This window comes from Poecile atricapillus, chromosome 15 (genome assembly GCF_030490865.1).
Source record: "Poecile atricapillus isolate bPoeAtr1 chromosome 15, bPoeAtr1.hap1, whole genome shotgun sequence".
In the NCBI taxonomy this organism is placed as follows: Eukaryota; Metazoa; Chordata; class Aves; order Passeriformes; family Paridae; genus Poecile; species Poecile atricapillus.
The window spans coordinates 2,839,643-2,866,622 of record NC_081263.1 but is presented as its reverse complement, the minus strand read 5'-3'; the positions used below and the strand labels follow the sequence as shown (position 1 = coordinate 2,866,622).

The following is a 26,980-nucleotide window of genomic DNA, read 5'->3' as shown; positions in this document are numbered from 1 at the left end:
GTAAGATTTGGGAAGCATTAGTTTACATTTGTCATCTGATATTATTATCATTATTAATGACTGTTTATTATTTATTATTAGATGTTGTAGCAGACATCTGCCTGGGCTAATTGGGACTGGGGCTCCATTACTGTAGATGTTGCTCCCACTGAGTTAAAAAAGTCCCTGCTTTAAGAAGCTGACAGTCCATTTCAAGGCATTATCCCAGAAATGGCATGCACCAGGAGCAGAAGGAAATGGGAAAGCAAAGGTGCAGGGTAAGGAAGGGCATGAACCACCCGTGTGCACAGGTTCTTGCTTTCATTTCAAGTAAATATTCCTGGTTTTAGCATTCTTAGAGAATATCCCCCTCTCCGGATTTTTAACGCTTCTCCATGAACTCTCCCCTCTGCCAGCTGGAAAAAGTGACCCGGGGCTCTGTGCACTGAGATATACGTACGTGTCTATGTACGTGAATATATAATCATCACGTTTTAAATTATTTAATGGAGTCGGTTTTGTCACGGACACTCTCTTCTAATGTGTACTTCTTAAAAAAGAAAAAAAGAGTAGTAGGCAGGAAAAAAAAAAAAATTGTGTACGCGTGCTTGTGCAGACAGCCGATGAGCTCGCATCTATAAAGTCTGTGGGAGTTTGGGCCCCTTCCTTATTCATAAACCGCCCTCCCTCCTGGGGTGTCTTCTCCTTAATGACGTTCGCGGTAATTTAGGCGCTCGGGACCGGCTCAGCCTCTCGCCGAGCCCGCAGCCTCCACAAACATCCTGAAAAGCAACCTGAGCAGACGTCCCTCCTCGAGGCAGTTCCAGGGATTTTCTCTCCCGAGCGCTTTGGAGCGGGCGAGCGAGAGAGAGCGCTTGGGTTTTGCTGCCTGCTCCTCCCACCAGAGACACCCTCCCGCCGCTCCCCGCCGGGCCGCGCCGCTCACACGGCTCCTCCGCGCCGTGCGGGACGCGGGCACAGCGCTCCGCTCCCGCTGCCGGGGGAAGCGCCTCGGGCCGCCGCCGCCGCCGCCGCCCCGTCCATGGGCCGGTGCCGCTGATCAGCCCCGGCCGCCGCCTCGGGCCATGAGCGGGCTGCGGCGCCTCCGCGGGGGCTGAGCGGGGGCCGCTCCGTCCGTCCCCCCCTCCCCGCGCATGCCGGTGGCGGGGCGCGTCCCGCGGCGGGGCAGCCCCGCGCCCCCCGCGCCGCCCCGCAGCCGCCGCCGCCGCGCCGCGATGCCGGTGGCGGGGCGAGGGCAGCCCGCCTCCTGGCTGCTGGTGCTGGGCGCCGCCGCGCCCGCCCTCTGGCTGCGCTGCGTGCTCGCCGACTTCACGGTGGACAACGAGGTGCACTCCAGCTTCATCCACCGGCGGCTGCGCGGCCCCGAGCGCCGCGAGATGCAGCGGGAGATCCTCTCCATCCTCGGCCTGCCGCACCGCCCGCGGCCGCACCTCCACGGCAAGCACAACTCGGCCCCCATGTTCATGCTGGACCTCTACAATGCCATGTCCGTGGAGGAGGGGGCGGCGGGGGCCGCCGCCGAGGACGGCGAGGGCTTCTCTTACCCCTACAAGCCCATCTTCAGCACCCAGGGGCCGCCTCTGGCCAGCCTGCAGGACAGCAACTTCCTCACCGAGGCTGACATGGTCATGAGCTTCGTCAACTTGGGTGAGTGCCGGTCTCGGCGGGGCAACCGGGCAGGGAACCGGACCGGGGGGAGGCTGGAAGTGCCCACCGACGGGAGGACGGGGGCTGGTGGCGCAGGTGGCACCGGCTGGGAGCGGTTTCCCAGCGGGTCAGGTGGGTGACAGCCCATCTGGGCAAGGAAGGGCAGGTAGCGACCCTCGGGAGGGCTGCTTTGCCAGGCGGTAATTGAGTGGCATCGACGCGGAGGGGGCTCTGACTTCCCATGGCAGCATTTGGACAGCCACGAGCTCTCCCCACGCTCCGCACGCACCGAGGTCTCTGTCTTCTTCTCCCTTTGGTAGTTGCTGCACATCAGAAATGGGATTTGCAGGCAGGAGTTAAACAGGACGATTAGGGTCTGCCGCACATCCCACACCGCCGAGGAAGACACGAAAGCCGGGCAGGAGCAGGGCACGGCTCCCGGTGCCGGGATGCGGTGTGCGGGATGCAGGATGCGGTGTGAGGGATGCGGTGTGCGGGATGCGGTGTGCGGGATGCAGGATGCGGTGTGCGGGATGCGGTGTGCGGGATGCAGGATGTGGCGTGCGGTGTGCGGGATGCAGGATGCGGTGTGCGGGATGCAGGATGCGGTGTGCGGGATGCGGTGTGCGTTGTGCGGGATGCAGGATGCGGTGTGCGTTGTGCGGGATGCAGGATGCGGTGTGCGGGATGCGGTGTGCGTTGTGCGGGATGCAGGATGCGGTGTGCGGGATGCAGGATGCGGTGTGCGGGATGCGGTGTGCGTTGTGCGGGATGCAGGATGCGGTGTGCGGGATGCGGTGTGCGGGATGCAGGATGCGGTGTGCGGGATGCGGTGTGAGGGATGCGGTGTGCGGATGGTTGGGATGGTTCCTGCGGCATCCCAGCGCCGCGCTCCCTCGGCCGAAGGGGCAGAGCTGCTCGCACATGTTTTGCTAATGGCTTGGGAGGGATTCCACAGTAAACCCTTATTTACTCCTGCAGCTTTTCCTGTTGACCCCGGTCTATGCCGCTAACTCGCTTCTTTTCGCAAGCACATGTGGATGGGTTTATGCAAACGATACGAGAGCTGGCACGCTTTGTATGCGCCTCACTAGGCCTCTCTAATTGGATGCCACGGCCCAATCTCATTTCTATTTGCTCGCTGTAGATTGCACACCCGTGTGGACTGACTTGGCCGGATTTGAGTAAAACATTGTCAGGGTGCGCATTCTATTTTAAATATGTAATTACAGACCTGGCTCGCTCTATCCGTTTTTAGACCTCGTCATGTGCGGCTCTTAAACCACACACGTACAGATTGGGTGCCTGCAAGTTCAAGGCAGAACTGAATTGTATTTCCAAAACAAGAGCGGTTCAGACCTTGTCCCAAACAAAGGGAAAGGCAAAGTGAGAGAGGAGAACACCTCTGGCACATAACCTGCCAGGAATTACAAACCCCCGTCTCCAATAAATCCATTAACACCTTTATGGATGTCACTGTTCTGGACACTTCCACTGTATGGAGCTTCAGAGGCAGCAAAGACTGAATCACCACCTAAAGCACCACCTCTCTAATCCCAGCACTTTAACCAACTCGAAAAGATCAGCAGCTGGAAAGGCTCCGTGACACACGTTAATAATTATTAGACACGGTAGCCATCCCGGCACAATTCTTGCATGATAAGGAGCCACGGGACGCTGTGGGAGAGCTCTAGCTTGCATGAGCTGCGCCTCCTTATTAACTGCCATAAGCTTCACAGTGGGAAGCTCGGAATTACATCTGGCCCGGGGGCTGTGCTCTATGAGGGCTGGTGCTTTCCATTTGGAATTACAGTGTTTGTCTAGTCACTGCTGGATACTTGAGCCGATGAGCAATGATACATTTAAAATCAAATATTTGAGCAGTCAAAAGTACCAATGGCAGTCAAATATTTGACTTTAAAGATAAGGGTGACCTCGCTAACGCTGTTCTCCGTAATTCTTGGGTCCTGCACTGAGTGCAAGGAGAGCTCTGAACAGAAGACAAAAGATGTTGAAGTAACAATAGTGAAATTTGCGCTTCGCTTTCCATTTCAGTAGAGAGAACCTTATGAAACATGTAAGTACATAATGGGAGGGAGTTCAGCTCTGCTCCTCAGGTGTAGTAATTTACTGAATCATCAGTGAAACTGCAGCGCTGCTGTCCCACACTGCCAGCGTAAGGCAGAGTCTCCCTGTCAGCTCATGCAAGAGTTATAAGAAAGAATTAATGTTCAGGCCATCGACTATTTCAAATACACGGGAGCGGAATCGATCCGTAAATGTGAAATAAAAGTTACATTTTTGAATATGTCTGTGTCTACATGAGGACTTTGTATGGAGCAGGTTTCACCTGTAAAAGCCATAACCCCTGATAATCAACATCCTGCCGTGGCTGGATGACTGCAGTGGATATATTAATTCGTTTCATCCTGCCAGGGTTTGTTGCCAGCTTAGAAATCCAAGAGTGTTCTTTATGCAAAATCCTAAATGATAATTTTATTTAATTGCTGTCAGCATAGTCAGGGAGTAGTAAAAGCACAAGCAAAACCCAATAGTTTTAAGGACAGGTGGAATTACTCTGAGCAAGGCACATTTTGGAGGTTTATCTGTGCTGTTTTGTTCCCTTGTCAACAGTGCATGCCAGGACGAGTTTAAAAAGGACATAGATCTATAATAGCTTTCTTCATCGCTGTGCACACCTTTCATCCCATTATAGTCATTCCTCTTTCATCTTTATAGGACAAAGGCAGGCCTGTTTATGGAGGTTTTAATGAATTAGAGCAGCCACTCACTCCGTATATAATCAAACACAACACCTGCTTTGAGACGTACAGTTTTCTATGACATTCAGGGAAAATTAGAAGATCTATTGTAGAACTGATTTTTTTTGGAGACTTTCTACAATGATCCCTTTTAAAGCACAGCTGAATTCCCAAATGCAGACTGTAGTAAACTGTGTCCTACTTTTGTAAGAGATACTCTGTGAGCATTGCATTTCACAGGTAGGCTTTTATTACTATAGCAGAGCCATCACAATGAGGAAGTGTCACAGCATAATAAAGTTTCATTTTAGCATGGAGGAAGTAAAAGCTAGTAAAGAAATAATACTTTGAAATTTCAGTCAATAAAAAACAATAATTACAGGCTTCCAAATGCTAATCTACGAGAGCACTTTTTTTTTGCCTTATTCATATTCTGCATCCATCTAGTTGAACAACTTTAGAGGGAATGTTATTTTTTAAAAAACTACATTGCAAGATTAACTGGGCTACATAGTAAAAACCATAACAAAAACCCCCACACATTGATTTCTATGGAGATACAGTGTATATTTAATCCAGAGAATTTATGCTGAGTATTGGTAGGGAGGAACCAGAATACAGGTGCTCTGATATTAAAGAGCTTTGTACCAAGCAAAGTTTTACTTACTGTAAAATCCTGACAACTAATTAGATTTAGATTTATAACCAGTTAATTTACAGGCTACATTTTGTCGTAGCTTTCACCTGTGCTAAGATGAATGGGGAAATGGAGTTGTGTCAAGAATGAAGTTATATGTAAATTAAAAGAGAATTTAGCCACAGTGGTCTGACTAAGTTAGCCAGTTAATTACTGGCTAATTTTGTAAAATTTATTACTGTAATTTTAGCATTTGGAATTTAATTTCAGATCCTGTCCCATACAGTTAACAAACGGATCCATTTTAGGAACTGAAAAAATGCAAAGCATTTTCAGCACAAGTTTAATTTCAAGTTTATAAACAGCAGCTAAGGAGTAAACATCCTCTAGATGACTTAGACCTTCTCTTCTAAAAATAATTGTGTTGTCTTTATGCCGGTAAACTTGCCTTGGTAAACAGGCTTGCTTAGAATATTTTTAAAAGAGTCGGCACAAGTGATATGCAATTTGTTAATTTGTCTCGTGGTTGATTATAAAATGAACAACATTGTTTAATCCTGGCAAAAAAGAAGAGGGGGGGAATTAGTCATTCTTGGAAGGAGCACTTGAAAGTGGCTTTTGTTAATATAAATCAAGAAGCTGAAGAGCCCCCAAGTTTCCTTTTATTTCATACCATCTGGCTATCCTTTTTGTTGACAAGTGTTTGGCATAGAGAACCATCTCTTTGCCCTTTAATAACAAGCTTTAACACTGTAGGGTATTAGAAAAAGATTCTATAACAGTTAAAAAATTTCCTTCGGGGAATACTTTATAAAGTGAGCACGGGCTGCAGGCATTTGCAGCTGTAACCTGGCTTGTGTTAAAATTTGGAAGGGGCTGCCTTGCATTCCAGCTCACTACAGGCCTTCATTGGTGTACAGCCAAAGGTTAATATAGATGTCACACAGTTTTTCTTTGGAGAGCCTCAGATATAAGAGTACGCGTACAGCTGTGTTTTTAGTAACCCTTTCATAATCACTTCTTTTAAACCTCGTTTTCCTGCTTATATAAATCAAAGATTTTTCGAGGATATTTGACCTGGATTTGAACTTATTTGATCTTCACATATTTCCCACTTGAAACAAAGCAGATTAAAAGTTAGCCCTGGATGCCTGGTCCCGATCACATGGTTTGTCCATACATTAGGCCAAACCCTCAGCTTCTTTTTTTCTTCTCTTCCACCTAACGCTGTTAAAAGCTCTCAAGCCTGAACAGGTACATCCCATAATTGTTTTGTGCAGTGTGGATATGTGCAGCACTTGTGGTGTAACGCTGGCTAAGGCAGAAAGCTCGCAGCCAAATAAAGTTATGAAGGACACTGACCGTGCAGCAAGTGACCAGTGGGTATTCTTTGAATGCACAGACCCATCCCAGAGAGAATTTAATGAATTTTCTAATTTCCAGGTGTAAAACAGCAGAGCAGGACAGGAGGTATTTACCTCTGCCATGTGGGTGTGCTGGTAGCAGAGGAAGGAGCAGCCAAGGACAGATGTCCTCACACAAGGAAAAAGCACCTGGAAATTGTCCCCATCGGCTCGCACACAGCAGATTTATCCCAGAGCAGGCTCTTTCCTCTGTTCCCACACAGGCTGGCCTGGGGGGGTGAATCCCCCTCCTGAGCTGCAGTTTAGAAGCCAAAACACAGCAGCTCTTGAAGGGCTGTGAAGGAGACAAGCCTTGATGGCCAGGTCTTGTGATAACAGGAGCTGGGCACCAGTGGAGCGTGCAGGACCTGCTCCCAGTGCCCCCAGTTGTGCCATGCCTGTGTCTCTGTGTGTCTCTGTGTGTGTGTGTGTGTGTCCCAGCACTCCCCCTGAAAAGGAGCTTTAATGGTCTCTGGACAGGCAGCACAAAACCAGGCGCTACATTCCCTGGAAATAAGCCTGAAACACATTTTCGGGTCGGCGGGGAGAGATGTGTGAGAGAAGGTTACACAAGTGGTTGGAAACATTAATTAAAAAAAAAGATTATAACTATTAGAGCCCAGTCAGAGCCGTTGACAGGCTCCTTTTAAATAGGACACTGTGATGTTTTAGTTTAATACATTCTGGCAGTGTCAGCGGGGTTAAGGCTAATACTGGGATGTGTGGATCCTGTCATGTTATTGTCAGGAGGAATGCAGGGATTAGGTTTGAGAGTGGTGGTGGGTGAGTGCTGCAGCTGTGTACACTTATTATAAAAGATTTAAGTCCCACTGGTAAAATCAATATATTAAATTGCAACAGCCCCTGTTTTTAATTAGTTTAAATCAAATATACGGTTAGTGCCATTAGGGCTGCTGTCCTTGAACCGAGTGAGGAAATGCTAATATTTATATGGAAACTGTTAATTCGTGGTTAAAATGATAACACATTTAGTTTTATGCCTCTAAATTGTCCTAACTGGATGAATACCAGTGAGAAGTCACAATGATGGATGAAGCCATCTGAGCAAGAACACAAGTAAGCAAATTTTGATAGTATGCCAGATAAAGAGACTACCTGTTGATATACAGCATTAAGAGACCATGATATTTTAAACCTTTTCCAGTCCTCCTCTCTAGGGCCTACATCAAAGTGCTTCTATGAATTAACCACATATATACATCAAAAATACATATCATTACTATATATAAATAAAATATGCTCTTTTATATATGTATATTTCTTCTCTAAATGGAAGAAACTTCTAAAGAAATGAGAGATCTGTTTAAATTATTTTCAGGATAAAGATTTTCCCTCACAACTGTTTGAAATAAACGAGACTACACACAAGGACTAATCACATGGATAAAGTTCTGCACATGCTTAAGTTTGGAAAAATGGAAACCCAAGAGAAAATTCTTGGCTAGGTCTTCATTGGTGTAAATTGTCAAATTTCTACTGAAGCTGGCCCCGTGGTCTCATTTATACAACTCCACGTCCAAAGTAATTCCCATAAAGTCCCTCTTGATTTACACGAGCACCACTGAGAGCAGAATTGGGCCAAAGAAGTGCCCCTGTGTTGAAATAATGAGCAGGCAGTAGTTTCTGCTAGAGCTTCACAGAGTTTTCTCTCCTAATCTTGAAATTGTTTCTGAGGGAAGTTTCCTTTGCTGCAAACAATCAAAACATGCACCAGCTCCTATTAGTCACTGCTTATCATTATTAGCCCGATCCTTGTTGTTGAACTACAGCTGAATTCCCATCCTTGCAACAAACAGAATTTAGCAAATAATGTTTGACAAAAATGTGAAACTGATATTTCTTAATACAAGACATATTTCATATGGAGAAACTTCAGTGCTGAAAGATTCCTGGTATCAAAATATCTGAATCATAGTACAAATAAACAGCGCCTTGTAGAGGCTGCGGGGCCAAATTCCGTGCTGGAGTGATTCCACTGAAGTTAGTGGAACTGTGCCAGGAGATAAACTGCCATCTAGATTTTTTTGGTGTTGAAGATTTTGTCAGTAGAAATCTTTGCTACAAAAAAAGGTTGCAGGTAGCAAAGATTGTAACCATTCTAATTCAAAAAGCCCTTTTGGGAATGCTTGTTCTATTGACGAGGACCACAGAGTTTGCTGAGCCCCCCCCTTTATTTGGGTGTATGTTCTACAATCCCATTATTTATACATAAATACAGCTGTTTTCCAGCAGGTAACAGAGAAGCCATCATGGGTGCAATCCCCACCACACTGTGCCTTACCCAGTCTTTTAAACATTTGTGTCATCTACATCTCAGAGCCAGTGAAAATCCTTCAGAGATCCAGACTGAGTGGACTGAATTAATGGCAACTTTGAGACTACCAGTTTTAGTGTAATTGCTTTATTGTTTTGGAACCAAGATGCTTACAATCCAGTTCCTGTGCAAACATGTTTAACGTGTGTTAATGTGTTTCAAAACCAGACCCTCTCCGCAAAATTCTGCTTTTCATTAATTGACATCAGTAGCATGGTACAGTATTTCAAAGCACTGGCCAAATATAAACTGTGTTTCTAATTTCCTTACTTTCCTGTGTTTGGAATGCCAATGTTAATTTGTTCCCATGGAAGAGTGAGAGCTGCCAACCACAGTTTTATATAAATGGCTTTACAGTGCAGGGCTGCCAACATTAAATGATACTTAGGAATTTTCATGACATTTTGTATTTAATGCTGTGTGTGTGAGAGAGAGAAATTGAGGGAGATGTATGGCATGTTGAACAGCACAGGCTCTGATGATCAAGGCAAACATTTAAAGAAATTTATCCTTTGAGGAACTCTTACTTAATGCTTCTTTTTATTTAGGATTTTTAAATAATCTGTCAGATATTACATAGTATATTCCTTGTGCCTAGAAAAAAGCTGTTTTGCAGGGAACTTTGTTGCTAACGATCCAAACAATTCCCCCTCACCCCCCAATAATTTTAGTTATTTATTAATAGATGAGCAGATGGACTTTAGTTTGTGTTGTTCCTCTGATCATTCTGAACCAGACTGTAAGAATGTGATATTGCTCAACATGAGAAAATGCAAAAGCAAGAAAAGCTGCCACAACTCAGAAACAGGGGAATTAACTGATTTTGGTTAAACTGCCAACAGGTAATTTTTCTTTAGAAGAATAGGAGCAGCTAGATAAAATCATTTGCCTTTCTGAAAGAAAATCAAGCATTATCATTGTTTCTTTAGTGGTATGTCTGCCTTTGTACGTAAACCAAGTGTGAAGTTCCCTTTAAACAAAGTTTATTTTAAACTGCTAATGGTAAAAACAAAGTCTGTTTATGTATTTCTCCTTTTACTCCTGGAAGATATTCAAAATACAAATTGTTCATGTTTCAGTAGATTCCCCTTAATGAGTGCTATGGTTTATCTCTCCATTTCCCCAGTTTATTGGAACAGGTGCAGTGTCTGCCATCCGTGCCAGCCCTGTGCTATACCAACAAACAAAGTGTTGTTTTGGTTCACTGGATTTAAAAGTCTCCTGAGAGTAAAGAAATGAAAGAGAAAGAATTTAGAAAGTGCCTAGTGAAGGAAAGGCACTTCAAGTAATGTGCTTTGTCACTCAAGTCTTCCCGTAAATTACCTTAAACTATTTCTAAACTGTTTGGAAAATATTATCGGTGGAGGATTAAGTTTCTGTTGCATCTCGGAGGTTCCACACTATTCTTTATCATCTTTATCCTACCACAGTAGCTTCCAAGTTAGAGGGTTTTGTTGGCTGGTTGAATTAAATTTTACAGGAGCAAAACCTCTTTTTTCCTTCTCTCAAAGTGGAAGAACTGTGAATTTTATTTTTTTTCCCCCCCAGTGTTTCTGCTTCCACCTCATTTAAGAGATACTGCAAATAGCCATCCAAGTTTAAACAAGATTATGTTGTAATTAGACAGACAAACTCATAATTATTTCAGGGCTAAACCAACAACAACAACCCTTTCAGGTTCATTTTGACAGTGTTTATCCAGTGTATCTGGAAAGGCTTACAATTAAAGTGCCTGAAGGGTGGGGATGAGATTTTTCAGCATGCAGTCAGTGCTATCGGGTCCACCTGGCCTGGGAAACTATGCAGGCTTTGTAGCAGAGAAAATCCCTTAACTTAGATCTTCATGGCAAGCTCTTAAAAGCCACCTTCTTTAAAAAAAAACACGGAAAAGGAGGGGAGAGGGAAAGCAGCTTCCCCCTAAGCAATAATTAAAGCGAGCAAGAGCTCCCTGTGCAGCAGGGGAGCGGGATAATCGCGCAGAGCATCACCCTGGAAGCTTTTCCCTGGTGCACACAAGTGCCTTTCCAATGAGCACAGAGTTTCCTGGGGTTGTGGCGCAGCGCTGAGCGATGCTGGGCTGGATCCCAGCTCCGCACAGCCCCGCTGATGTCACCCCAACATCCCCAGCCTGGCCCCAGGCCACCCCGGCGGTGAAGTCACCACCCCTGACACCATCCCAGGAGCTGGCAGGGTGTCCTGTGCCCAGCCTGGGGGCTGGAAATCAGCCTGAGCTCTGGCACTGCAGCCCCTGCGCCAAATCCTGCCCTTGGCAGCGCCTCGCCTCGGCCCTGGCGGGGCTCCCTCGGCTCTACCGATTGTTCTTCCCACAGATCAGTGGCTGTAAAACTTTTTAAAAGAGACCAGAAGAGCTCTGGGAGAAGAACTTAAAAAAATGCTCATAAAATAGTACAGTATCAGTAGTTGGGAGTGTTCATTCTTATGGAGAGAAGAGTTTCTCCCTGGGTGAGATTGGGCTGGTGGTATTTCCCTGGAACACCCACTGCCTGAAGTGAATCCTTTGGACTCAAGGAAAAGCAAATTCAGGTCTGTCATTTAGATGGAAGATTAAAAATTACTGTAATTCAGAAATTCTGGTGCTTACATTTGAGTATTGTTCTTTTGTATCCATGTTTTAGCAATTTATTTACATAAGACAATTATCTGTAATGCCACGAATGATAACCAGTCATCACCAAGAGGAATCCATTCCTAATTGTATTTGCTCTGCCATAAGCTGCTCTTCCCTTGGTTCTCAAGGTTAAAGCTAATTGCTTCTTCCATCACTAAAAGAATTCTGAACAATTTAATCTTGCTACTTTTATTTGTTTATTACTCTGCAGTCATTATAATCCCACAGGGACTTTTTAGATGTTAATAAAGAGTACTGCACATCACTTTTCCTGAAGCTTGTGTGGCACTATAAACATCATGCTGAGTTTAGGTTCCCCTTTCTGACCATATCCTTAAAAAATCTTGCATTTGTTAACAGAATGGAAGGGATTTTTTTTTTCTTTTCTTTTTAACCAAAAGAAATAAAAGGGGGAAAAAAAAAGAAGTAGCTTTAGCCTCAATCTGCTAGCTACACAAAACAGTAAATGTTCAGTTGAGGCAGGGAAAAACCAGAACTGCTAGAGACTGGTTGTTTCCTTTTGGAGGAAACAATAAATGTGCCCACTTGTATTTTAACAACATTACTACAGGGCCCCCTAATTACACAGATATACTTGTAATAAGCTGCAGGAGTGAAGAACTGAAAAAGAATCATTCATCACAGATCTTTCTCCTCAGCTCAAAAAGAAACTTTTGGGTAACCACTCTTAATCTTGGCCCAAATCAGGAGGTGAAGATATTTCAGCACTGTGTGATGAATCATTTGTCTCCTGAGACAGGTGAAAAGGAGAAGCAAATCAGACATGTGGTATAAAACTTCTCTCATTGGTGTGGACACAGCTTTGACCTCTGAATACAATAGTTCCTGCAATCCATGGCATGCACTGTAATCAAATTACCAGAATATTAGAGTCCATACCCACGGAAATCTCTGACTGTTCCGCTACATTAAAGCCTGACACAGGGAATACAGAAATACACCAAAGAATCCAGAACGATGCAGGAACGCATTCAAGCAAACCCCAAATATTTCTTCAGCAAACAGGCACTGTCATTTTGCTCATTACTCCACAGCTGTGGGGTGAGAGCTGCTTCACTGGAAATCCTGCAGAGGAGGAGGGTGAATCTAAGCCAGTGTGGCTGATACACCAAGAATCTTTCCTCTCTGCAGCCCAACAAGTGAGCAGAGCCTGCTGGGCAGGACCCCGAGCTGGAGGAGAGTTCTGTGTGCTCCTGCTCATCCAGAGATGCTTTCACAAACCCCACACACTCATTTCTGAGCTATTTTTCCCAGTTGCAGGCAGCAGGACGTGAGCTGCGCTCCCTCCATTCATACCAGCCCCATGTGGGGACACCAGGGTGGATTTCAACAGCTGATCTTTTACCCCAGAGCTGCAATTGCAGAATTGCGTTTAAAGACACACAAAAACCAAAACAAAACAGAAAATGCTGTTGTTAGGGGCTGACTCAGGAGGCCTGGATGGCCCAGCCCTAGCGAGAGGCTCGGTGTCAGGAATCCAGCAGGGCTGTGGTATGCAGGGCTAGGTGCTGCTGATGTCACTGATGGGCTTATCTTGTACCAAAAGAAAATTCCTCTTGTATAATAGGGATCGTGGGTGGGAATTAAACTGCAAATAAATCTTTGCCTCACCTTCAGATGCCGTTATGCCTGGGGCATGGGCCACCTACGTTTAAAGGGGACAGACACGTGCACATGCTCTGTACGTGGATATATCATGTTTATCTTCCTGAGGACATTCCTGAAATAACAGTTTAAACTTGCCATCTCTCTGAGACACCAGCATTTCACATCTGCCAACAGGGGTATATGTGGATGTCAGCAACTCACAGGTCTTTAATATTCATAGCTCTCAGGGCTGTGTAGAGTTAATAAAGAGCAAACAGCCGCCTGCCTATTTCTCAATAAAATAAATGTGTTGCACAGCAAATATTCCTAGAAAGCAGCAAGCTCCTATGCATAAGCTGTGAGTCCCACCACAGGCTGAAGGACAGTGAGAGGATGAGTGGTGCTGGCAGGGAGGGTCATTCCAGGCAGTGACCTCCTCTCCAGGTCCCTTGTCCCAAACCCAGTGCCACACCTGAGCTCGCCTCTCTTGGCAGCACAGAGGAAACATGATGATCTCAAAGAAAAATGTGAACTAGGTCACGGAGTCACACTTGCATGAGGAAGGGCACTCCACAGTGTCTTTGTAAGCAGTAACTGAAATTTCTAGTGGTTATTTTCCAAAACATCCCTCCAAATACCTCATTTCTGTCTAATAACTATAAACTGTGTTAATACCACTGGACCTCCCACGTACAGAACACCTGAGAAAGAGGCAGTGGCTGACACAGGCTGCAAGGAGAGCACTGCTCTGGCAGGGATTTCCCCTCTGGGGCAGCAGGACCTTTCCCCTCCATGGTTTGCTGTCCCCTAATCTCCCAGCTCTCGCCTGGCCCGGGGCTGCAGATGTTTGTTAGTGCACAGACAAGCTCCAAAGGCCCAGCTGGTTGTGGGGCACAGCTCGGTGTGTGCATTCCAAGCTGAGATTTTGCTGATCACAATCAAAGGCTGAGATCCTTATCTGGTGGCCTCGTGCCTGATATCGGCTGCTTATTTTGTAATATCCCACAAACTGCTCTCTCAACTCCAGAACCTGGGATTTCAGCTGAGAAACCCAGCAAGTCGAATGGCTCCAAACCTGGGAAACTGGTTTTTAATTGTTTTCCCTCTATCCCAGTAAACCACAAGAAAGGCTGGATTCCCTGGGCTCCTGCCGTGCTCCTCCCAGGGAGCCTGTGCAGGTGCAGGCCCTCACTCCTGCAGCTTTTGGGGGCACGCTGGAATTGTTGTGGCAATACCATATTAAAGGAGGATTAAATTAGATTTATGCTATTTATTTGGGCAGCTGTTCAGCAGATGAAAGGAAGTCTAATGCAAATGAAATGAATAAGCCTTAAGAGGCCAATGTCCAGTCACTTCTCCACTCGTGTCCCTCAGCACAGCTGCTGCAGAAACGGGCACATTCCTTTGGCAAAAATGAAGCATTTGAAGATTTCATCAGCTGAGCTTTCTCTTTCAAGTGTTGCCAGTAGATGCACAACATATACATGTGCTTTTAAAAGACTTTTATTTTGAACTCAAGATGTGAATCTATGGCATTAAGAAAAGCAGAACAATCCTTTATTTAGCTGCACCTGCACCTTAATGCCTAATGAGTTTAGTCTGATGGAATCCAGACCTCAGGAAGGATTATAAATTCTCATTTGATTTCATTTACTTCTAAAATACCTTAAACCAGCTGTACCAGGCCAGAATCCAGTCCTTCTTTCTCTATCATTTATCCAAGTGTCGAATCTTTTGCTGTCTTAAGTAACTTTATGCTACAGAATGAAATTGCAACAGTAATAAAAAACAGAGAGCAGCTTGAAAAAAATCATGTAGTAGAAGATAATTAGCATATAATCTTAAAAGCATTAGATTATGAGCACAACTTTCATAAAGTTCTTTTGGCCCTGGAAGGAGGATTTGGACTTGGTCTCCAGACACCAGAGGTACCTTTAGCCATTTCTGTCTGTTTTGTGTAAACACATCAGAGATGCTCAGGCAGTGCCCTTCCCAAAATTCCTGACTCAGGCTGTTTATTATGAGTAGTATCTGATTTATCAAATACATTTGAAGACCTATTACTTTGCCCCAGTGTAGGTACTGGAATTCAAGGGAAAAATTTGATCCTGTTACATCTCTGCATGACCGAATCATTGCACTGAAGAGTTAGTATAATATGATTTGATTTTAATTTGTATGTCCTCTGCACATGCCACTTGCACATTGAGGTGTCTGTGCCCCCAGCAGGCTCCCATATTCCTCCAAGTCCTTCTTTTGTGGGCTTTCTTTCCCTATTTTAAGTTTACCTAAATGTCTCACACTGCCTCTTATCTCCCCTGGCTGAATACACTTTATTTCTGAGCAGATCTGCTCAGCCACTTGTCTCTCCTTCCTTGGGCCTGGGGATGTTTCCATTTGCTCAGGGCTGTGTGTACAAGCACTCAGAGCAGGCTGCTGGTTTTTGCATCAGTGATATTTTGAGATCTGCTCAGTCTCAGAGCAGGTTGCAGGAAGCACCTTGGGCCCCATTTGTCGAGTGTCTGGACTGGGGGATTATTTTTCTCAATAAACCTTATTGCCACTTAACCTTTCTCCCTCTTTGTGCTCTGCAACTTCTTCCCCCTCAAGACACCCATCACCCTCCTGCTTTCTCCTCCTCCAAACCTCCCCTTTTCTGTGCTGTGGCAGCCTGATCCTCATCATGATTCCTCCAGACTGCCACTATCTCGGTGACCCTTGGGTGCACTGGCAAAACCTGTGACTTGTAATTCACACCTAAGGCTGGCACAGCTTTCCTGGGAAGCTGGCCTGGCCAGACACAGCTCCCTGATCCCACAGCATCAGGGAAGCAGCATTGCTGTCCCCTGAGTCACAAAGAGACAGTGATGTAGCTGTCATCTCTGCTCAAAGGGGGAAAAGTGTGCTCCTGCATCTTCACATACCTCCCACTGCTGCTCCCAGAGGATTTAGGGGATGTGTTAGCAGCAGCATGCCTTTGCTCCCAGGCTGTTTTATTCCACACTGTGCAGATAGAGAAAAGAAAGCAGGAGCAATAACAAGCTTCTGCCTGTCATTTTGCTCACTGCTCAGTTTGGCTGCAGGGACTTTTCTAGAGCAGGGTGTGGAGCAGAGCTGGGGCTGCCTTTGGGTGCTGTGCTCTCACCTCAGTCTCTGCACCCCTGGTCCCTGCAGGAGCCCCTGGCTTGGAGCTGCTCTCCAGGTGCTTCCCATCTCTCAGTACACAGACACAACAGCCCTGGTCTGTCAGGGTGAACACCAGCCCCCGTTATCCTGCTCCCAGTGCCAGCATGAGAGCTTGGGACATCTGTGGTGGCCACTCTGGCCAGTGCGGAGGACACAGCAGGAGCCACAATTTGCAGCATCACCACAGTCCCCAGCCTGCCTCTCTGGAAAACAGCCACCCACAAGGTTTTGGGAATGAGAGAGCTGGTGGGGCGAATCCCCAGGTCAGCACTGTCCTGAGTTCCCTCTTTGCTGTGAAAGGAGGAAGAGAAACAAGATCTGAGAGCCTGGAGAGGGAGGCCCTGCAGGAGATTTCCTTATAGTGGATTCCAGGAGGATGAAGGTAGAAATAGAGTGAGTCTGTCAAAAGGAACAACTTCATGAACTCCCATTTTTTTTCTTTCCCGTCACCCGCCCCAAATTCTCCATTCCCTCACACCACTCAAATCCCACAGCAATCCTCAGTGCATTGGAGCAGCTGCAGATGGATTGCAGCTCCATGTGCTGCTGTGTTTCACGTGATGGGGCTGTGAATAAGGTATTCTGCAGAAACACAACTCTTCCCTGCTTATTTAACTTTGCTTTCCCCAGATACATATGCAGACACAGCAAACAGCACCAGGAGTCACACCACCATCGGTCTGTTTACTATTAGGAGAATTTTGTGTTCGTAGAGCAGTCCCACGTGTAAATTTTTCACAAAACCTTTCATCTTGTCTGGCTCTGCTTTCAGCAGAGAAACCACAGCCTGAGCGGGTACCCATCAGGGTACACTTGGGAAAGAAAATGGATTACCTGTACATAACCTGCCCAGATACTCCATGGATGTTCTTTAAAAAGAAATGGTTTTACCATCCAGCATTACCTTAAAGTGTCAGCAGAGAAATCCCAGCAGGGAACGTGTCTGAATTCAGACAGCAGCGTGCACGATTCTCTCTGTCCTTTCCTTCCCAGTGACTGCTTCCCTTTTACCATCAACCATACTCAGGAATTTTAAACTTAACAGGCTCCTGGGTGACACATGGGGTGAGAGGATGTGGTGACTCACAGCATCCTCTGGTCCCCACTCCACGTTCCATGGTGGCTCCGGGGGATGCAGGTGGCTCCAGCGCACTGCCTGATGTGGGTACAACACCAACCCCAACACTGCAAGAGCACCCATTTAGGAACACCAGGAAGGGAGAAACACCCAATTTCTGTCCTGAGCAGCTCTTGCTAGCTGAAGTTTGACTTGGTCAGGAAGAACTTGCTGCTGTTTGGGAGATAATTAAACCCATCTTCCCTCGCCTGGCTGTTTGCACACGCACAATGATGCCATTGTTCAGAGTCATGCAACACATATGCTGACATTAAAGTGTTTAATCTTGTAGTACAGTATTCCATTATTTTTTGGACATCTGTACATGATAGAAAGGCTACGTATTAAGGGATTTGTTGACAAAGAAATGGCTAATGCTGATACATGTGTGGACTGAAAGGATCTTTCCAGGTTGTGTTCTGCAGTAGGGAGGCTGCTGTTTCCCAGTTCTGAAGCCTGGCACAGATGTGATATGCACTGTTGCTATTACCACTTCTCAATTTATAACAAGGAGTCAGTGTTTAGAAGAATTTTGGAAGCTCCCTGCTGGGTTTGTGGCTAGGTGGTCTTTCTGGCAATACCAGCTCCATGCTGAAAGCTGAAAAAATGAAGTGATGGCTAAAAGGAGAATATTAACTCCAGAGGGATTTTTTTCCCTTTTCGAAGCAAAAATGCTTACCCCAGATCACTTTGCAGAATGAGCACTGCAGAATTTCCAACCTCTGGGTTTGGGGATGGGGATTTATGGAGCCTGGTTTTCATCTTCATTGAAATTAGTGCATTAGTCCTGCTCTCCACCCACGGACGGGGCAGGACTTTGCCCTGGCACACACTGAATTTACCAAGCAAGGAACTGTTTATCACCTTCTCCTCCCTCTGCCTGGCTGTGAGATGGGTCCATGGGCAGGGAGCAGCTGGGTGCAGGTTTCCCCTCTGCTGAGCTGTGCCTGGGCTCAGAGCAGCCCCTTCAGCAAAGGGCACACGGGGACGAGGCAGCAGGACAGGGCAGATGGGCCCAGAGCCCCCAAATATCCGGGGGTGCTGAGCCTGTGGCTCAAGGACAGGTTGTGTTTTTGGAAGTGGCAGGATGGCAGCAATCCCTGGGGATGGGATGCATTAATGAGTTATGAAAAAAGCGCAGGCTATTTTTCTAGTAAGCTTATCTGACAGATCAAAATCTAGGCTGTATTTGGTTTTTCCTTAGGTTTTTCCAAAAACAATTGCACTAGCTTCTAAAGGACTTGGAGAGCTGCAACTATTCCATGTGAAAGGCCCTCCAAATACTGTTTTTATCACTCTTTTAAAAAAATTTAAAAATATATCCCATCACACCCCCCAGGACATTTGCTCTATTCCATTTATAGAACTCCCAGTATATATTCTTCAACTATTTCTTCAAATATTTGTGTAACTGCTGCTTTAGCTGTCTAATGTCAGCATGTAAATCATGAAGCCGAGGGAATGAAACAAATGAAAACCAATCACAGAACTTTGCATTCCCAAATTCTTGCCATTATAAATTTCCTGCCACTGCCCCTGTAACTCTTGCTGTCAAGCACAATGAGGAGGGAAACATGTGCCTTCGCAGACTGTGGCCTGGCATGACATTATTGCAATAATCTTTATTATAGTCCCCCTTTTCCTCTGAAAAATATAAGGACTGACCTTGCATTTCTTGCTCAATCAGGCGTCCTGCTGAGCCCAGTAGGCTCTCTCAGCTGCAGAGACCGCTGGATCCCTCCCATAATTGGTTTCCTCCTTCTTGAACCTCAGCAACATAAGGAGAAAAGGCCTATATTTCATAAGTGCCATGGTTTTATCCACCAATTTTAGAGACAAAGAAGTGCAATTTATAGAGGGAACATTTAATGCCTGTTAATTAGAAGCCCATCAAGAGGTCTCGAATTTGGCATCCCGAATATTTACAGCTCCATTTCACAAGCCCCGAGCCCAAGGGGTGGCCCTGGCCTCCCTCCCGCCGTGCTGGAGGTCCCTGCTCCTCCTGCCACGCTGCTCTGGGGAGCTGCCATGGGACAGCATCCACCCAAAAGCTCATCTGGGGAAGGGAACATCTTTTTCTGGCTGAATACACTTCCCAAGGGAGACAGGAGGGCGAGACAGGAGATAGGAGTGGAGCTTCCCTTGAAGCTGGAAGGGCTGGTGGGGCCCAGGTGGAGCTGGTCCCAGGGCAGCTGGATTCTGGGAATCTCCTGAAATGATGCAACAGGGTTTCTGAAGCTTTGGCTTCCATCTCAGGGGGTGATGATGGAGGGAAATAAAGGTGAAGTTTCTTGGAAAATTCAGATTAGATTTTGCACTGCTGGATGCAAATGTGTCAGTCAGAGTTTAGTTTGATCTTTTGTGGGAATGCTGAGGCTGAGATTGATCCTCTGGATCTCAGGACAATCCAGGCAGCCCTCGGCCACCTCTGAAGGAGCAGTGCTCGTTTTCTGTAGCTCTGCAGCTGTTGCAGAGAAAGCAGATAAAGACTTTCCTCCCCTCTAAACTCACCTCACAGCTAGACTCCGAAAACCTGTTAGATCTTAATGCCAGAGTGTGGCAGAAGGTTTTTTGGCATCTGAATCTCTGAGGGGTTTCTCAGGCAACTGCTGATGGCTCAGAGAAGCCTGGCTGAGAGGCTGAGGGAAGGGGGTGTTGTCTTTTGGAATCTATTTTCTTTGACTTATCTTTCAGACTCAGGAATTCAGGACCTTTAATCTATTTGAGATTAAAGTCCCTTACAAATCCCTTCTGGCCTTTTTTGGGAGTGAAGAAGTCACAGACATCCTACTGCACATTCCTTCTGGTGCTTTTTCCATTGTAAATGAGAAACAAGTAGCTCTAATTGTTGTAAGCACTACAATAAATGAGACAACTGCTCTCAAAGTGCCTTATAAAAACAATTAACATATTATCAGGTGAAAGCGTTAACAAGAAAATTTTAAGTTTTTACTTGTTTATATATTCAAAGTCTGTTCTAAGTGCATCACCCAAATGTGCCAGGGAGGAAGAGGTGTGGAATTATCAAAGCTTTCCCAGTTTGGCAACCTGAGAACAGAGTCTATTCATCTGCTGTTGAGTTTTGTTCTGAAAAGCAGTTTTCTGCATCTTCAGAAAACAAGAAAGCAAAAATACCTAAGCAGTGAGATTGGCCTCCCATGAAATCCATTTAAATAAGTGAAAATATTTCTGTTGACTTCCCTGGCGTTTAGATAATCTTTTTAATGCTTCAGTAACAATTATTTTTTAACACAGTCATTCTTGGGGAAAAAAACCAAAACATCTCTAGCTGTGATTCCCCAGTGCTTTGCTCAGCACATGGGGCTGGTGACTGACACTGTGCTGCTGTGCTGGGTCCCAGGGCTGAGCTGGGACGTGCTGGGGGAAATAACAGCCCTGCAATCCTCACCAGGATCCTTGTGTCATGTGTCAGGCCTTGCCTACCATCAACCCCTGACACAACCCCAGGGTCCAGCCAGTGTTTGCAGAATTAGCGTTAGAAAATAGCTCAGGTTGGTTTTGCAGAGATTTACAAAGGAGCTGCAAACAGTTGGGGTGCTTATTTCTAATCTCAACATACTTTGCTGTGAAAATGACCAAGCATGGGATCAGTTTAAGTTCCCAGCTTTATGCTGATGTGTCATTTGCTTTGGAAGCTTGGGCACCTGTGGTGCTACATCAGGACCACAAGATCTTCTGTCCAACACTGTTTTTTTTGGTACTGGCTTTAACTGTACTGCTCCAAGTCCTAAATATCAACAGCTACACCTTTTCATCCCTGTGTGCTAATGTTTTTAAGTTCTGTATCTTCAGCACAGGTCAGAACAAGCACCCAGTATTTGTTGACATTTTATCTCCAGCTTTCCCATATTTTTGGATCTGATATCTGGCTACTTCACACCTGAGCACATGCATCCATCCTGTTTTCTTTTAACCATCCCTGTCAGTTGCACAACTGTGTCCTGCCCCCTCTTGCATCACCTTCAGGCCACAACAGAGGTTTGGAGAGACAAAGGACTTCAGAGGGCTGGGAGCCCTCTGTGTATCAGATAGAGCAGCACTCAGATCCTGCTCAGATAGGCAAGGCCAGCCTTTCAGAGGTGTTGATCTCACTTGCATATTTGTGACAGGTGTGGCCAAGTTACTGATAACCACCGGCCTGAGATATTCCTTGTTTTGGCTGCATCACCTTAATTGTCCCCCCACGATTTTTGGTGTCTTGCTTATTTTCTCATGCATCTGATGCTCTCCTCCTCCATCCCACAGCTCTCGACTCCCATCATCTCCACCTTTCCCAAGGACTGTGCCAGAGGGAGTGTCTGATGATCCCCATCCACCATAGCTTTAATTAACTGCCACACTCACCATGCCAGGGGTTATTTTACACATTTACAAATTCTGAACCATTTGTTAAATTAGGCCAGAATTTGTCTGCAGTGGTTGTGCCTCCAAAATGCAATAATGCCTCTAAGGATGAGGAGAGGCTCGTGTTTGCACATGCATCACCTGTGAGTGACTTTGGATTGTTTTTTAAGGAGAGGAAATGCCCTGGTTTCCCACAGTCAAGGCACACAGTCTGTTTCATAGCAGAATTATTTTTCAAGGGTGTTCTTCCTTTTCCTATTTTACAACCTTTGATTGCACATCCAGAGCTTTGGCTTCCTCTCCAAGCAGCTGCCTTGCCAAGACATTTGAATTGTGAGCTGGAATTTCCAATGTTTGAAATTAGCATCTGGGCTAAAACCATTCACCAAAGCCTTTGGGTAGTAGATCTGTGAGAACTACGAGCCTGGGACAAAGATGAGTTGAAGTTCTGTGGGCAGAAGGGCTATGAAGCATATCCAGAAAATATTCAAAATGCTTGATGTCTTTTAAGGGATCATTTAACATTAATTTAACATTAATGGCTAACAAACAGCTGAGACTAAGTCCTCCAAGGATGACCAAAAGGTTCTTGTGGTCATTGTGTCAATAGGGACCATGGATTTTATAAATCTAATGGAGAAACTACAGTCACATCCAAAGAGCTGCAGGAATTCTCTTGCCCATTTCAGCGAACACTTAAAATATTCCCCCATGGCTTTTTTTTTTTTTTTTTGAGCTCTCCCCCTCACTCTCCCCCTTCCAGCTCCTCAGGTAATTAACTGGAAATGACCCAGTTGCAGCACTGTCAAAGGTCTAACACCCATCAAACCCAGGAAACTCAGGCTCCTTGAATGCTCCCCTGCTTACCCCGTGCTGTTGTGCTTAAGGTATTACAGGGGGGGCTGCAAAAAGTGCTTGATCAGATATACTGTACCATATGTTCCCAAACACCAGCACAGCAGCATGACTTAGGGATAGGATTTCAGCCTTCCTAATGAAGAGTCTTGCTTTTATGAGTTCGAGTCAGACCCTTAACGTTATTTTAACATAGATTTTGGTGTTTAATTATGTAATAAGATTTACTGCAGTCATCTAACAGATGTTGATTCAGGGTCAGTGTTTCTCATAAATTAGTTCTGAAAGGATTTGTTACTTCTGGGTCAGCAGATAGGTCCAGAGTGCAAAGAAAAAGGGGAAAAACAATAAACACTGAGTTGAAGGGTTTCTTGGGATTCTTTCTTCAGTTACATATCCACATATTTTCATGATCTTAATGACTGTAGCCACAGGAATGTTTGCTTTAACACTAAAGATGGCTCAGGCCAAAACCCTATATCCAAACATCTGCAAAGCATGGGAAAGTTCAAACTTTGGGGCTCTTTATTTTATGACCCTGGCTGTTAATTTTTCATACTAACACGACACATTTTTTCTAGGGCTCAGCAGTGGGAATTGCTGTGAACTTTAGCAGCACCCCAAAAAGTTTCATCTTCATGTGCTTGTTGTCAGACCTTGTGTATAAAGTGCAGCTAAAGGCCAGTGTTGGCTGATGTAGTTGTCATCACACATGTACAGAAAAACTGCACCCACCTTCCCCTGGAAGTTCAACCTTCCCATGCCTTTGGAAGCAAATCATATTTGTACATCCTACTGCTAACAGCTGCAAATAAAGCCACACTGCATTATACTCATACTTCTACATTTGTGGTTAAAGGAGTGATATGTAAATACCATATTAAGGTATTTTTTTGTTCCCTTTTAATTTAGGTGCAGATGAATTACTTTAAAACCGAAATTATGCCCTTTATATCTTATTCTATTAGGAGTACTTTGGAGGAAAGGGATTGTGGCATGTTTAATAGTGTTGCTAGCACGTCCAGGGCAGTTGTAGCCTGCCAAGTGTTTTACAAACACTGGTGAATATTCTCAATATTCCTCCACCTCAGGGTATGAGACACTAAAAGTTGTCCCTGAGATGTTTTTGTAGAGGAGCTACAGAGACTGCTCGACATAGAAAACCATTTGCTAAACTTAATCACCTTTGTCCTGGAAAGTTTAAAGGTTTCATACCTCAAAAACTCCTCTAGGATGAATCCCAGCTATGAGTAAGAGCTCTGCAGCTTTTCCCTGAGCAGCAATCACACAGTGGCAAACTGGACTCCTCACAGAAGGGATGTGAGAGAGGAGGAAGAGTCCATGGCCAGCGGCTGAGCCTCGGCCAGCAAAGCAGCGCTGAGGCTGCTCCATGCTTGGACACAGCTCTGTTCCCAGAGCCTCCCCACGCTCTGTCCCTGCCACGGGGACACCCTGGCCATGGCTGAGCTGCCTTTGTACCCTGCAGAGCTGCAAATACCAACAGCACTGTCCAAACCCAGGCTCGAAACTCCTCTTTTTCAGGAGTAATTCCCTTTAAGTCAATGGATTTACACAATGGATTTGCTGCTGCCAGAAGAAAATCAGGCCTGTAGAAAGACATACATTCTTTGCCAAGGAAATCTCAGAGCTAACTACTTGAATTGTGCAGTCAAGCTGCAGAGAGGTCAAGTGGACAGACGACAGGACTGGGACATATAGGAAGTGGCTGGTTCAAACCTCAGCTCTTAAAATGTCATGCGTTGTGACCTTGGGCGAGTCAGTTCATCCCCTCATACCTCCATTTCCCCCTTTTCCTTTGTCTGACTTGTCTGTTTAATTTGGAATTTGTTCCTAGAAGGGTGCCTTGCCTCATGTGTTGGGCTGGGGCACTGACACCTCTCCTCCCCCTCGCTGGAGGACTGGCTTGAAGCCTTTGTTTCCTCTCAGCACTGACCCCCTGCTTCTGTACCCACAAACAGGGTTACATGGGACCACCAGCTGTCCCTGTCACCCCTGGGATAACACACACACCCCAACACTGCCTGTCCCTGTCACCCTGTGGGATAACACACACCCCAACACTGCCTGTCCCTGTCACCCCTGGGATAACACACACACACCCCAACACTGCCTGTCCCTGTCACCCTGTGGGATAACACCGACTGTCCCTGTCACCCTGTGGGATAACACACACCCAACACCGACTGTCCCTGTCACCCCTGGGATAACACACACCCCAACACTGCCTGTCCCTGTCACCCCTGGGATAACACACACACCCCCCAACACTGCCTGTCCCTGTCACCCTGTGGGATAACACACACCCCAACACTGCCTGTCCCTGTCACCCCTGGGATAACACACACACCCAACACTGCCTGTCCCTGTCACCCCTGGGATAACACACACACCCAACACTGCCTGTCCCTGTCACCCCTGGGATAACACACACCCCAACACTGCCTGTCCCTGTCACCCCTGGGATAACACACACACACCCCAACACTGCCTGTCCCTGTCACCCTGTGGGATAACACACACACCAACACCGACTGTCCCTGTCACCCCTGGGATAACACACACCCCAACACTGCCTGTCCCTGTCACCCCTGGGATAACACACACCCCAACACTGCCTGTCCCTGTCACCCATGGGATAACACACACACACCCCAACACTGCCTGTCCCTGTCACCCTGTGGGATAACACACACACCAACACTGCCTGTCCCTGTCACCCTGTGGGATAACACACACCCCAACACTGCCTGTCCCTGTCACCCCTGGGATAACACACACCCCAACACTGCCTGTCCCTGTCACCCCTGGGATAACACACACCCCAACACTGCCTGTCCCTGTCACCCTGTGGGATAACACACACCCCAACACTGCCTGTCCCTGTCACCCATGGGATAACACACACACCAACACTGCCTGTCCCTGTCACCCTGTGGGATAACACACACCCCAACACTGCCTGTCCCTGTCACCCTGTGGGATAACACACACCCAACACTGCCTGTCCCTGTCACCCTGTGGGATAACACACACTCAACACTGCCTGTCCCTGTCACCCCTGGGATAACACACACCCCAACACTGCCTGTCCCTGTCACCCCTGGGATAACACACATCCCAACAGTGCCTGTCCCTGTCACCCCTGGGATAACACACACACCCCAACACTGCCTGTCCCTGTCACCCCTGGGATAACACACACCCAACACTGCCTGTCCCTGTCACCCCTGGGATAACACACACCCCAACACTGCCTGTCCCTGTCACCCCTGGGATAACACACACCCCAACACTGCCTGTCCCTGTCACTCTGTGGGATAACACACCCCAACACTGCCTGTCCCTGTCACCCCTGGGATAACACACACACCCCAACACTGGCTGTCCCTGTCACCCTGTGGGATAACACACACCCCAACACTGCCTGTCCCTGTCACCCTGTGGGATAACACACACACACCCCAACACCGGCTGTCCCTGTCACCCTGTGGGATAACACCCCAACACTGGCCTGGGAGGATGTGACACTTGTTATTTCACAGTCAGGGCTGGGAGGTGGAAGAAAGTCCCTCACTTTGAACAGTTGCTCCACAGCCTGCATCACTAAAGATCCTTTAAAATGAAAGCTTTCACCCTGCAGAGTGGAGCCGTGAGCTTGCGATGAGTTCAGCTGGCACCAAACGTGGATCCCTGGCATGAAAAGCCTCAAGGGCTGGAATTTGTGTCTATAGTGTGTGGGTATGTGTGTGTGTGTGTGTGATTGTCAGAAGCAGAGCCAGGCCAAGAACCAGCACTCCTGAAAAGCCCCATCTGTTTGTCTCAGCTCCTTCCCACAGCAGCTCGGTCCTTATCGGTGGCAAGTGTCCAGAGTCACTTGTCAAGCACAAAGCTGCCAAAAATCATTAAAACACAATGGCCCCCTGTACCAGCCAACAGCAAAACTGTTCCAAAGGCAGCCTGATAAACACAAATCTGCCTATAATAGCCCCGATAGAGGCCGGTGTTTCCTATGTGCAATCAGATATTCCTGCCCTTTTCTGTTGTGGCAACTCGCGAGCGTGTTTGATGGCGAGGGGAAGGGGAACAAAGCAGGTGGCTAATGGGCTGTTTTCTGTTTCAGTGGAGCATGACAGAGAGTTCCACCATCAGCGCTGCCACTACCGAGAGTTCAGGTTTGATCTCTCCCGAATCCCGGAGGGGGAGGCGGTGACGGCGGCCGAGTTCAGGATTTACAAGGATTACATCCGCGAGCGCTTCGACAACGAAACCTTCCAGATCAGCGTCTACCAGGTGCTGCAGGAGCACCCAGGAAGGTGAGGAGACCCTGCTGGAAGCACTGGCACTGCTGGCTCCTCCTGGGAGTTACAGGCAGGGATCCAGGGGTGCTGAGCTGGCTCTGACTGCGGGGCTGTGCA

General features: G+C 46.6%; 1 protein-coding gene across 1 annotated transcript in view; it reads left to right on the top strand.

The window, feature by feature from the left end:
- The first annotated feature begins 758 nt into the window (after positions 1-758).
- The window catches only part of BMP7 (bone morphogenetic protein 7), a 40,533-nt gene continuing 14,311 nt past the window's right edge, over positions 759-26,980 (top strand). The window contains exons 1-2 of the mRNA XM_058850727.1: positions 759-1,647; positions 26,686-26,878. Of these exons, the coding sequence (XP_058706710.1) occupies positions 1,134-1,647; positions 26,686-26,878 (707 nt within the window). The 5' untranslated portion in view covers positions 759-1,133. The remainder of the gene's footprint in view (positions 1,648-26,685; positions 26,879-26,980) is intronic.